This window comes from Vidua chalybeata, chromosome 3 (genome assembly GCF_026979565.1).
Source record: "Vidua chalybeata isolate OUT-0048 chromosome 3, bVidCha1 merged haplotype, whole genome shotgun sequence".
In the NCBI taxonomy this organism is placed as follows: domain Eukaryota; kingdom Metazoa; phylum Chordata; class Aves; order Passeriformes; family Viduidae; genus Vidua; species Vidua chalybeata.
This window is the reverse complement of record NC_071532.1, coordinates 35,861,969-35,875,337: the sequence shown is the minus strand read 5'-3', so window position 1 is coordinate 35,875,337 and position 13,369 is coordinate 35,861,969. Positions and strand designations below refer to the sequence as shown.

Genomic DNA, 13,369 nt, shown 5'->3' with positions numbered 1-13,369 from the left:
GAAAGAAATGAATTAGTGTAGTTTGGTGGGGGAGAAGTGAAATTTCACAAAGGAGATTAACAAATATGCACAGTCAGCTTTACTAACACAGATCTTTTCAGTGTAAATGGTAGTTTCTCTCTCTGGCAGGGCTTGGGCTGAAGAGCAGGATTGCTCTTGAAATAACTCTGTAAAATGCAATGACACTGTGGGAGCCCACCTGGATGAGGCTGGGTATTTAGCTGATGAACCATTCAACTTCTCATTTTCACAGAGCTTGTAAGGAATTTCAGCTGCAGGAAATGCAGGGGTTGAGCTTTAGTTTCTTTATCTCAAGTGCGCTGCTGCTAGGAGTGGGAAGGGGACAAGGGCTCGTTTGTGGAGCTGAGAGTCTGGGTGGGCACATCCAGGTGTGTTTGCCTCAAATTCATTATACCTAAATACACCTGTCTCTAATTCTCTCTGTAATCATGAAGATGCTTCTCAGCTGGTGAGCTCAGGTGTGCTGATGCTGGGGTGGAGCAGGCCTGAACACAAGGCAGAATTTAGTCGGTTTTTGTGCTGACTATTGTCAGGAGATGCAGACCACAACCAAACCTTCAGGGATAATGCTTTTTAACCTTTTCCTCCATATTCCAGGATACTGCCTCAATGGAGCTGGACCTGCCTTGGTGAGAAATCTTTCTGTGGGGAAGGTGGGGGGCCATGGCTGAGGTTCTGGTGTGGGTGGGTGCCAGTGCACTCAGTGAACATGTTATCAGTGTTTCAGTGTTCCTTTTTGAGGCCTCAAGGAAACAGATGGGAAGGCAGAGTTGCTGCCCCAGCAGCTCCAGATCAAAATAGATTGAGACGTGACAAAGTATAAGGGCAAGGTGTTTTATGGCCAAGAGAAGTGTCTGAGAGCTTATTTATACTTAAAATCAGAGAGGGGCAAGCCTACAAGACCCTATTGATATCAGATCAGAGTGTGCAGGCCTTTAGAGCAACCACAAACACCTTTTCTCCCTTCTAAGGCTCATTATCCTAATATAGGGAGCTCCTGGAGATAACGCTGTGCTGGGCATACAGTAGAGCCTATGCTCCAGGTACAGGGAGAAAGTGTTGAGGCAAGAAATGACTTTTTACTGGCATGACCCACTAAGATTGAACTGGAATGACAATTAGAAGTTGAAGTGCTCATTTAATGTCAGTGATGTGTAAACTATGTTGCCATTGTTATTTTAGTGCTGATTTACATAATTGGCATACCCTGAAGTCATGCTGCATGAACTTTCAGTTCATGCTAAAGACTTGCAGGAAGTCATAAAATTAAACATTATCTGTGCTGGAATGCAAGGGAGAAGAACTCAACTTTTGAGGGATTTCACCTTGCTTGATGTCCCTCTCCCACTGTGTGCACGGCAGCGAATGAAAATTGGGTTAGCGAGTGTTGGGAGCTGTTGGCATGAAGGAGCTTTAGCAGCTCTTTAATTACACTGGTGCAGTTCTGGGGTGGTTTGTTTTGCTGGTATGTACTTCCCTGGGTGAGCTCCTCATCCTGCAGGGATGTTTCACAGGAATGGCTAGAGTTGTTATAGGGAAGCCAAGGGAATAAGGTCCACAGGAGGAATTCCTGTCTCAAATTGGTGTTCTTCCTACACTAAGTTATAAGATGGAGGGAAAAGTCTGCTCCCAAAGGAGGAGCTGGTAGTAGAGCTGTCTCAGTTGTTATTGCTTTAAGTCCTCCTCTGCAGTAATTCAAGGTGTCACAGGCTGGCTGTGTCTTTTGCAAATGAAGTCCCTGAGAGATATTGGGAAGAGGAGGTAGAGCACTTGCCTTGCCGGGAAGGCACCAGGACCCTGGCTAATGATGGTGTGCTGATGGCTTTGGCTTTGATGAGGACCCTAAATTGCTAGGTATCGCATACCTATGTAAGGGCCTGGCCCTACCGCAGAGCCCAACAGACAAACAAGAGATAGGGCAAAGGACACAGCCCTGCTTGCGAGTTATTCGTTGTATCAGGAGATTTGCCAGCGTCAGGAAAGGGATCGAGGGATGCAGCTGGGATTGGGAGCACAATCGCGCTGGGCATGGACTCGCTTTCTCCACCCGTGCCACCGCTGTCCTGATCCATGGGCGATGCCACGAGCTGTTGAGGCTGCATCCCGGGGAGCACCGGCGTGGGCACGGGTGGGCCCCGATCCCGCGGGGAGCGCGGCTCAGCCCCGGGGCAGGTGCGGGGCCGCGGGCGGGCGGTTCGCACCGGGGCTGCCGTTCCGGGCCGGGCGATCCGCCGCCGTTTCACCACTGGAGGGCAGACACATCTTAAAAAAAAACACCCAGCCCAACCCCTCCGCCGCCCGCACGGGGCTGAGCCTACATCGGATGCGCCTGGGCAACGCTGCGGGAGGAGACTTCTCCCGAGTCCGGGCGTTTCTCTTTCGGAGAAGAGAGCGAGGAAACCCCCAGATTTCCAGCTCTCGCCCCAGGCTCGGGCAGCGAGCTCCACACTCTGGTGGGGGAGGGGGCGGGGAGAGAAAAATAAATAAGTACATATACGTATTTTTTAAGTAGTTCTAAAGCACCGGGATTCTCCTGGTACCTTACGTGACCTTCGCACCTTACAGCCCCGGCAGTCCGGGCCACGGCGTTAATCCGATTTGCGGCGGCGTAGAGCTCGGGCTGTACAATGGGTCATTGTTCGATCCGGCCCGGTCCCGCTCCGCCGCTGCCGCCCGGAGCGGGACGCGGGAGGGCCGGGGTTCTTCCCGCATTGGATCAGCCGCCGGTACCACAGTTTAACGGGATAGCCGCCCGCCCCATCCCTCGCCGTGGCGGCACTGCGACCCGGGCGCGGGCGGCAGCCGCGGCGAGGGAGGGAGCGGGCGAGGGAGGAGGGAGGGAAGGAGAGAGGGAGGCGGCGTCTCCTTTAAAAGCCGTGCGGGGCCGCAGCCCGCTCCCACAGGGCTGCTGTGATTGGCGCGGGCCCCCGAGCCTCCGGGGTCGTGACATCGCCGCGCAACAAAAAGCCCCGGCGGCGGCGGCGGGCGGCCACCCCCGGCCATGGTGCGGTGCGGGGCCGGCGGGGAGCCCGGCGCGGTGCCCTAGTGCGGGCGCTCCACGCGGGACGGCGGCGGGCGGCTCCCCACCCCTTTTTTTTTTTTTTTTCTTTCCCCTTTTATTTACCCTCCTCCCTACTTTTTCCTTTCTTTTTTAAGGGAGCGGAGACAAGTCAAGCTTCATCTTGATGTTGCTGCGGGAGTGTCGGTAAATGTCCATCTGTCTGATGAGCGTGATGCAAAAGACATTTTTGAAAAGGAGCCTTTTAACTCCGTAGACACGTAGGGACCCATTCACGGGCAGGCACACACACGCGAGGAGGAGGAGGAAGAAGAAGAAGCAACTTCACGATCGCTGCTTTTAAAAGGGAGAAGCTTTTTCCCTGGCTGGGACTTGCCTTCTACCTCCTCAACCGGCTGCTAAAAGTATGTTTCCGAGGCGGACTGCACTTCAGGGAACTTCTATTTTCTGCTCGGCAGCTGTAGAGGAGCAGCAGCGAAGTTTGGAGTAACACCAAGTGATGCGGGAAAAACACCCCGAGAGCAGAACACCCTCCTGCAGACACAACCCCTGCTGCTGCACACAGGTATAGCAGACCCGCTGAAAACCTTCTCCGCAGGATGACTCCGTGGGCGACGGCGGAGGTGCTAGCGCACTGGAAGAGAGAGGGGGGACGGGACACTAATCATAACTATTATTACTATTATAATAATCCAGCCCAAAGTTTCACGGGGGAGAATGTCATCCTGTGGGTTTGGCTAAGGACGTAGCAGGATATGTACTTTCCTCCTTCCCCTTCTTCCACTCCGCTTAGGGAAAACAGCTCTCCTTTTCCCTCTGCTGAGGGAAGCCGCTGCCCCGCTGCGGGGGAAGCGGACCCGGCCCTGAGCCCCTGGGGCTCGGCTCAGAGGGGTGTGTGGGGTGAAGCCCGGGGGTCGGGACGGGAGCGCAGGGGGGAGCTGGCTTTGCTGGGCAGCCGCCCCTTCCCTTTGCGGTGGCGGCGGGAGGCCCGGCCCGGCGCACACCTGCGCCCTGGCCCCGGCGGTGCCCTCGGCCGCGTCCCCTCCTCCCCTTCACCTCCGCGCTCTTTTGTTGCGGAGCGCCCCGCTCCGCTCCCCCGTCCCGCCTCGCTCCCTTTGATCTCCTGCCACGGGGATTTCGGTGCCGCTGCGCACCTGAAGCGGCCCCTCGGGGGGCTCCGCCGGCCGGTCCGCGGCGGGGGCTCCGCCGGCCATGGCCCGGCGCCGGGGTGGGTCCCACCTGTGGACTGTCCCCGCCCGTACCCCTCCCTTCCCCGGCGCGGTGTCCGCGCTGACTGGCTCCCATCGCCTCCTCCTCCGCGCAGGTTGATCATGGTTGCCGTGACCCGCTCGCTCCTGGCGCTGCTGCTCTGCCAGGCGCTGCTGGGCGGCGCGGCCGGGCTCATGCCGGAGGTGGGTCGGCGGCGCTTCAGCGAGCCGGGCCGCGCCGCCTCGGCCGCGCAGCGCCCCGAGGACCTGCTCAGCGAGTTCGAGCTGCGCCTGCTCCACATGTTCGGGCTGAAGCGTCGGCCCAGCCCCGGCAAGGATGTCGTCATCCCGCCCTACATGCTGGACCTCTACCGCCTGCACGCGGGGCAGCAGCTGGGGCAGCCGGCGGCGCTGGGCTTCCCGCTGGAGCGGGCGGCCAGCCGCGCCAACACCGTCCGCAGCTTCCACCACGAAGGTACGGGCGGGCAGGGGCTCCGCGGGCTGCGGGAGCGGACGGGAGGGCAGGGCCGGAGGAGGAGCGGGGGGCGGATTCCTCCCGCCGGTACCGCGGGGTTCGCACAGTGCATCTCCCGGCCGGGTGCGCTGCCCGACGGGCTCTGCTGCGGAGCTCTTGCTCTGCCAACTCCCTTCTCCCCACTCTCCGTCCGTCGGGGCGCTCCCGGGACTTTTCCCGCTAAACCAGCGCGACTCCGCGTTAAGTGTTCACGCAGGTCACTACTCTCCTGCGAGGCTAGAAAGCAGGGAAGGCTCCCTAATGCGCGGCTGAGCCCGGCCGCTGCGGAGGTTTCTAATCCCTGTCTAATCCCCGTGAGAGATCAGTGAAACAGTCAGTCGCGACATCCTCGGGGGCTGCCGTCGAGGAGCGCTACAGCCAGACCCTCCCGGGCTCGTAGTGCCCAGGCTAACCAAAGCCCCGTGGCCGCGCTTGGCTCTCACCTGCGAGGCCTCCAGCAGCGCCTCTGCGGCACCTCCCCGCCTGCAGTCCCCCGAGGCAGCGATTCTCTGGGACAGACCCTCGCTCAGCAGTCGGGGGCGTTTCCCGGCTCCCGCGGCCGAAGCAGCGGCTGTGGCATTACCCGGGCCCGCGGAGTCGGTGGAGCGCGTGTCGCTCACGTGCTTTTCTGGGAAGCGTTTCCCCAGGTTGTAGTTGCTCCTGGCTGCGGCTCTTCGGTGCTGCCATGCAGTGGCTCCGCTGGAAAAGTAATGAAAACGCATTTCCCCCCTGCTTTTAGAGCGAAACTGTGTCAAGAAAATATATAAATTCGTTTTTAAGTTTCTAAAAGGAGGCAGCCTCTGAGAAGTGGATGTGCTGTTTAGTGGAAAGCCTTATGGTGAGGAAGATGAATGGTGAAATCTAACCTCTCCTTATCCACCTTTTCCTACATGGGAAATAAAAACCTGGCAGTTTAATGGGGAAAAGCCAGCGCGTAGGTCATTCATGTTAAACCCAAGGATTGTGGGCAAGGGGCTGAGTGAGAGAGGACTTGAAAGGGCAAAGTTGATAAGGTTTAGGCAAATGTAAAAATCTGCAGTTTGAAGTAGTCATACGATTACAGCAAAAGCTGATTTTGTTAGAAAATTAGTGTTATAATTCTTTAAAAATTTGGAAGAAAATCAGTGTGACTCCCATTTTTTTCACTGAGTTCTCACTGCTTTCATGATTTCTGGAGAGCAGGAGCTTGTCTTGTGACCATTCAAAAATATCTGCATATTAGCAAATACTGGTCTGGTCCTGAAGTACCATAAGGCTGAGATTTGCCTTACGCAAAAATTTGTACTGGATTCAAAGGTGAATGGTTACAAGACTAAGAATTGCTAATAGCAGTTATGACTCACCTTTAGAAAGTGATTTTTTTCTTTCCCCCCTTCATTATGTTTAGCAGTGAAGTTAAAAACCATGGGAGAGTTTTATTTTGGGAAATACTTATAACTTCTTAATGTCTGTAGTAACAATGTACTTAGCAACCCTAGGTATATTGTACTCCTTCTGAAGCGCCATTCTGTTGTTACTCAAAGGTGGGAATGGCCTGGAGATTACTGACTCCTTGAATGTTTGGTTTTGGTGGTTTTATAAACTTCTTGTTTGGAGGTGACTTTGTTTCATTATCTTTTTTCCATCCACCCTTATTTCAGCAGTTGAATCTTCCTGCTGCTCTTTATGGCCCTTTTGGGTAAATACTCTGGGGTGTGCTTCATAAAGTATCGTTATGGATGCTGAGTTTCCTGTCTCTAATTAAACACACAAAAATCCATACATTAAGGTTTTTAGGTCACCTAAATTGCAGAGTAATGTTTTTCAGAATGGAGTTTAAGGTATTCTTAGAAAAAATCAGTAATGCAACAGTTACCCAAAGTCCTCCACAAGTTTTAATAATTCCCCAGTGCTTGAGTTTTTTATTCATATCCTTGAAGTCCATATTAATGCTGTATAGTTCTTGCTTCTAATGATTACTCCCTGGAAGGCAAAGGCCACAAGGATCCAATCCAAATGTGTAACAATGAATGAAGCATTTTTAACTTCATGCTATACGTGCTTGCACAAACAAATTAACAAGGGACATAGTATTTTCTGCCTAAAAGTCTTTCAGGTCTTGTATGTCACATGTGGTAGCCGTCATTTGAAAGCTGCAGTCTTAAGGGGTTTGATTGTTTGTCTCAGTTTCTGATTTTTTTCCTTTCTTCTCTTTTTTAATTTTCCCTTTTTAATCGAATTAGAAGTTTTGGAAGAACTGCCAGAAACAAGTGGGAAAACAGCACGGCGTTTCTTCTTTAATTTAACTTCCATCCCTCATGAGGAGTCTATCACCTCAGCTGAACTCCAGATTTTTCGGAAACAGGTGCACGGAGCCTTTGAGAACAACAGCAGCTACCATCACCGTATTAATATTTATGAAATTATAAAGCCAGCCACAGCCACCTCTAAGGACCCTGTCACAAGACTTTTGGACACCAGGTTGGTGCATCATAATGCAAGTAAATGGGAAAGTTTTGATGTAACACCAGCTGTTTTGAGGTGGATTGCACATGGACAACCTAATCATGGGTTTGTGGTAGAGGTGGTTCACTTGGACAAAGAGAACAGTGCCTCCAAGAGGCATGTTAGGATTAGCAGGTCTTTACATCAGGATGAAGATAGCTGGTCTCAGCTCAGGCCATTGTTAGTGACGTTTGGGCATGATGGCAAGGGACACCCGCTCCATAAAAGAGAAAAGCGTCAAGCGAAACACAAACAGCGTAAACGCCACAAATACAGTTGCAAAAGGCATCCATTATATGTGGACTTCAATGATGTGGGGTGGAATGACTGGATTGTTGCCCCGCCGGGGTATAGTGCCTTTTACTGCCATGGGGAATGTCCTTTTCCACTGGCAGATCATCTAAACTCAACAAACCATGCCATTGTTCAGACTTTGGTCAATTCAGTGAATTCCAAAATCCCTAAGGCTTGCTGTGTGCCGACAGAACTGAGTGCTATTTCCATGCTCTACCTTGATGAAAATGAAAAAGTTGTATTAAAGAACTATCAAGATATGGTTGTGGAGGGTTGTGGGTGCCGCTAACACAGCAAATATATTAGACAAATGCAAAAAAAAAAAAAAAAGCTGACACTTTAATATTTCCCAATGAAGACTTTATTTATGTAATGAAATGGAAAGAAAAAAAAAAACACAACTATTTTGAAAATATATTTATGTCTACGAAAAAGTTGGGAAAACAAATATTTTAATCAGAGAAATATTCCTTTAAAGATTTTAAATGTATTTTAGTTGTACATTTTATATGGGTTTAACCCCAGCACATGAAGTATAATGGTCAGATTCTTATTTTGTATTTATTTACTATTATAACCACTTTTTAGAAGAATAGCTAATTTGTATTTATATGTAATCAAAAAAGAAAAAAATATAGGGTTTGTACATAATTTTCCAAATTTGTAGCTGTTTCAATTGTGTGTATTTAAATTGAAAATAATACATGGAAGGTTACTATGGCAAAGTGCATAGCACATTTGCTTTCTGCTGTGCTACTGTTAAGGTCACAAGTTCAAGTCCAGAAAAAAGTGGATAATCCACTCTGCTGACTTTCAAGATTATATTGTACAATTCTCAGGAATGCTGCAGGGTGGGCTGTCCAATCCATGAGAACTGGCATCCTCTTTAGGTGGAACATTTGGCTAAGAACCAGACGTTGCTGATCTAGTATAAATACTGCTATTCCCAACTAATTTGCAATGTGAATATAAGGGCCAATAGAAATCCTATGGGAGTTGGGGGTGGGGGAAGACTGAATCCTTTCTAGACCTACAGAAAAGTGAATGTTTGATGTTTCCTTTAAAAGTCCTTCCTTTAAAAGTCCTGGCCAAATATAAAATAATAAAAACTAAAATGTCATCTTTTTTTTTTTTTTTTGTGATTATCTATGCTAAAGAGGAATACTTACCTAATTTGTACTGGCCCTTGTCTTTAACAGTTGGAAAAGCCTTGCATACTTCCTCACCTCAGATGAGAGCTCACTTCTGTGGAGTGTTACAGTGAAATTAATCTGCAATTTTTGCCCTACATGCAGTAAGCTGTTGTCATATGCAGCCTCCTCTCTAACCTCAGCTGATGGTTTTGCTGTTTGGCAAATTAGCCTCTCTTCCTTTCCAGGGTTTTGTGTTGAAAACTTTTTTTTTTTTCCCAAATGTTTAAATCTATTTCAGATAATAAACCATAGAATTCTGATATTTCTTTCTGAGGAGTCCAGTCTGTAAGAAAAAATGGTTCACTTGTGCAGTCATCACAGCTTGTGCTTGCATCATCTCACTGGTTTTTAAACCCTTCATGTAAGGGGCAAATTGTGATTTGCAGTAGGCAAACAGAGCATTAAAGCTGATACTGATTGTGCCTGTTGTGCGTTCCACACCTGGTGTGGCAGGCAGAGCCTGGGGGTGTTGTGTGAAAGTTGTGCTGAAAAAGGAGAGCAGGAAAGGAGCTTAAATGGGCTTCTTGGTCATCCCCTCAAGCTCTGTTGTGGGTCCAGTTCTGGATTTGGTGAACTGTGGCTACACTTCCTGAAACCATGTGTGCAATGGGCCCTGTCAGGACCTCTCTTAGTCAGCTGTGGGAATCTCTGATTTGGGCCTTCTGATGTTTTGTTAATGAACCCCTCTTTTTTTTTTGTCCTGGCCCTCCCCAAACTCCTCCTTTTTTACCAGAATCGTCTGGGTTGCAGCAATGATACTAACAAGATGGGTCGATCAGAGGCTAACTTAATGATGTCTTACAGGTTCTCTTGTAGAGCAGTCCTTTACTGCTGTTCATCACAAAGAGCAGAGGGTACAGAGGATAGGAGAGAAAAACTAATTACCTGTTGACTGCTTCCATTTTTTTTCTTGTGAGCTTAAAAATCTCTTGTGCCTTAAGGCTCTGTGGTGAGATAAAACTGATGTATTTCTTTGTACCAGCAATGTTTTTAACAGCTGTTAGAGAACAATCCACAACTCTGCAGTTAGGCTCTGCTTAATTTTGAGAGGTAGCTATGTTAATCATGCTGATACTACATAACAACCTGTGGGCTGGCTGAGTGGACAATCTCCAGGTGCTTTTTCAAAACATTGGTGCTGTTTTTGTGGCTGATGTTTTTAGGGATGAAGCATCATGTGTGCAGGAGTTTGGTTTGCCTTTTGCTTCTTGCCAGCTCTCCTGGTGCTGGATGAGTTTGTGGCGGTTGCTTTGGCAAGGTTGTCAGGGCTGCAGTGGAGGTTCAGCAACGATTTAGTGTTTGTGATGTGTGGTTGTGTAGTCAAGTCAGAGCTGTGTTACTGTACTGTAAAACCTAAGCTTGAGGAAGTTGACAAGTGCTGAAAATTTAATGACGAGCATGAAAGGCGTGATCCCAACCCTGTGAAAATGTAAAGAATCCACAGCACTTCTAACCAGACTCTCAGGTCTGGTGCTGTAAAGCTGAAGTCTCACAAAACTTTCACGTGTGATGAGACTAAGGGAGGCTCTTTACAGAGTAGCGACTGCTTTACTTCTCCTGTAAGGCATGAGAACTCATTGATGCTAATTTTGTTGCCAAAAAATTGGCTACAGCACTTGTCTATGCATGAGCAGGAGCTGGCTCATGGCATAGTGCTGCAGTCCTTGCACAGGCAAACCTCCTTGTGCTTGACAAGGAATTGCATCCTTAGTGAAATATACTGAGGGGCCAATGTATCATTGCAAACTTAAGACCCACTCTTGTAAGCATTTCTGTAACTGCTTAGTGTTAGCCACAGAATCATCAGTTCCATACTGTTTTTGAGGAGGAAATATGCAGGTATCAAGCTCAGCACGTCAATAAATTTCTGCAGAACTGGTTTGGTAATGTACCTTTAAAACCTTAACCTCACTCTCTAGGTTGGAGGCATGAGAGTGCTGCACTAAAGACTTTGTTTAGGACTTAAAGTAAAATAAACAGAACAAACTTGCACAGATGAGTAGTAGGAAGTTCTCCTAGAGATCAGTTGGGTTCCTGAATTCTTCTAGGTAGGGTTGATGATCAGATAGCCTTTCTGAAAGATTTGGGCTTTCTGGCATCTTTTGAAAGTCTGGTAATGACTGCTAAATAATGCTAAATACTAAAGGTATGCTGTTAGCACAGCACACTAGTACTTACTTCAGTTCTTTAGTACTTATTACTATTATAGTGCTCTACAAGGAGAAAAGAGCATTTTTCCTCTTAATAGGAGAAAAAGCAAAATATTTCGAAGGCATAACTGCCTTTGTTACCCTATAGCTCCTAAACATTTTGCTTCTAGGCACTTATATGATCTATATAGGCAGAGATTGTGATAGATAATGTCACCCTTTGTGCATTTCAGATAAGCATCTCTCTAAACACAAATGTGATCAGCATGTCTCCTTGTCCTTTTGAGACTCAGTAGCAGCTTTGTCGAGTGGCTTGATAATTTTTGCGCAAAATTCAGTTGGACTTCTGAGGTCAGCAGCATGTAGAGGAGGATCTTCAGTTGAGGTAAGCTCTCCCGAGAGCATTGGCCATTGCCAGCAAGCAGGGGCTGCTCTGCTGGTCTCCTTTGGGCTCACCACAGCCAGGCGTGGACCCCTTCCCTGCCCATCCAGGGACTGGGTGGCCACATCCCTGCTCCCCTGCCAGGCAGGTGAGGCTCACACCCCACCCGTGGGGCTCAGTGAGGAACATGATTTGTTGTACTCTCAGCTGTGGAGGAGGAGCGCATCCACACTGTGTTTGTATGAGACCCACTTTGCTGTACTATTAGAAGAGGATAATTATTGAGCTATTTCATTGAATGGTTATTCCTCAGTTGTTGATTTCTGGGGGGGGTTTATTGATTTCAGGAGGCAGCTAATTGCCATATGGCAGCTTGATGTTAATGTTTTATGAAGATCAGGAAGCAAAAGTTTATGAAACAAAAGCTTTTGTATAGTAACTGCAGAGTTTCAAGAACTGTTTTATACTTCCTGACAGTGCAGGTCTGGCTTAATGGTTTGTTTTTATTGCTTAAGAGTGTAAACCTTTCTTTAGCTGATGTGTGGAAATTATATCCTCATCCCACATTACGCATTTCTCATTGCTCATTACTCATTCCTGCTTTCATTGCTGCCATCTGTAATCAGAGCTTTGCTGTTTCAACTGCATGCAAAATGCTCCTATCCTTTGCACAGTAAGATACTTTTCCTTAGCATTTGCCCACCCTTTCAAAAAAGAAAAAGGGGAGGGGGGGTGAAGGGGGAAAAAAAGGGGGGGTGGAAAAACCTACTCTGTCTATATTGTTTTTCTCTGTTTTGGGTGGAGTCTGTGTTAGACTCTGGTTGCTAGATGGTTTCTGTAGTAACAAGCAGAGTAAAATCCAAGCCTGAAAAGGCACTTTTAAAGGTGCCATATCTTGCCTGAAGTATTATTTATCTAATTATGGATATGGAATGTTTCATTTCTCCTTTATATCAAGGCAAGCCCTTTTGGGAGGGCAGACTGCGGCTATGAGAACTCGATATGTGATCTTAAAACGGGAGAACCACAAATCTTGTTCCCAGTTGACTTTAGCTGCTGAAAATAATAACAAAAAAGCCAAAGGCGTTAAATGCATTTTTAAAGATTGCTATAGGCACAGAGCACTTTGTTTTTTAGTTACATAGGAAGGGAACAAGAAGCTGGGTTCAGAAGGGCACTTGGATTGTACGTGTTAGTGAAGTAAGGAGGGTGTTGGATACAAGCAACAGTGGTTTGTTTTGTTAGACTACTGTGTACAAGGAGAAAAATCCCAGCTCCTTCAGAATATGACTTTGCTGTACTCCAGGGTTTTTTTATTTCTCCAAAGAGGTTTTGTAGGTGTGTGAGAAAGCAGGCACACACATAGTTACTGCTTTTGCCTTGCTTAGGCACAAGAAGAATTCTAAAAGTATTTTAAGATTACTACTTTCCTGTCTCTCTACTAGTAATCCTTCATTACTTGTATTCCTGAGACCCTTGCCTGCAACAAACAGTAATGGCTTCCTAAGGTGGACTATTCTTTTTTTTCTTTGGAATCTTGTAACCTGTCAGTGCCGTCCATGAGCCCTGTGAAATGGTAACTTAGAAAAGCAGCTACACTGGGTTTGCACTGGTTCTGTGTCCTTTGCAGAGAGGACTTTGTCCCAGCCTTCAGCAGGAATCTTAGTTTAGGACCGGTCTGAAGGTGTGCCCCCACTGGGCACAGCAGGGACTGGGGCTGGTACTTGCCAGAAAGATGAGGGCTAGAGCTCATTTCCATCTGTGTTTCCACAGTGCTGTGAAGGCACTTAGCTGGAATACCTGCCTGGCCTTTTGTTTCCCACCCCAGAGGAACAGAGGCTGAGAGCTCTTGTGCCTCTCCAGGGGCAGGGAATTTGCAGTGGGCAGCCTTGGCTCAGGAGAGGTGGGTTTGCTCTACATGGTTCGTTCTTGCAGGGCCTTCTGCAAAATATGCTTGGCTGCCTCCACAGAAATTAGTCCAGAGCCACTGGGTGAGGTCTGCAGTGGCAGGGAGAAGATCAGTAGGGTTAGTTTGAACAAAGGCAGGGATTTTCATCAGGGAGGTAGGGAAGTGTTAAAAGCTTTGAAGGGGACTTCAGGTAGA

General features: G+C 48.3%; 1 protein-coding gene and 1 long non-coding RNA gene across 4 annotated transcripts in view; one reads left to right on the top strand and one right to left on the bottom strand.

Moving 5' to 3' along the window:
- Positions 1–3,167: 3,167 nt before the first annotated feature.
- BMP2 (bone morphogenetic protein 2) overlaps positions 3,168–13,369 on the top strand; it is a 34,956-nt gene continuing 24,754 nt past the window's right edge. For 2 of the 3 annotated variants that reach the window (XR_008430291.1, XR_008430292.1), the window contains exons 1-4: positions 3,168–3,605; positions 4,365–4,723; positions 6,985–7,222; positions 11,117–11,268. Coding sequence is in view for 1 of the 3 variants with exons in the window: in XM_053939690.1 (XP_053795665.1) it covers positions 4,372–4,723; positions 6,985–7,829 (1,197 nt within the window). In the remaining 2 variants the exon portion in view is untranslated. Of the gene's footprint in view, positions 3,606–4,364; positions 4,724–6,984; positions 9,010–11,116; positions 11,269–13,369 lie in introns of those variants that run through there. The other variant, XM_053939690.1, reaches the window with a different exon arrangement.
- LOC128786441 (uncharacterized) lies at positions 8,710–9,932 on the bottom strand. The gene is made up of 3 exons (XR_008430293.1): positions 9,820–9,932; positions 9,619–9,730; positions 8,710–8,785 (listed from the first exon to the last, which is right to left on the bottom strand). It is a non-coding gene; the product is annotated as an uncharacterized LOC128786441 (long non-coding RNA).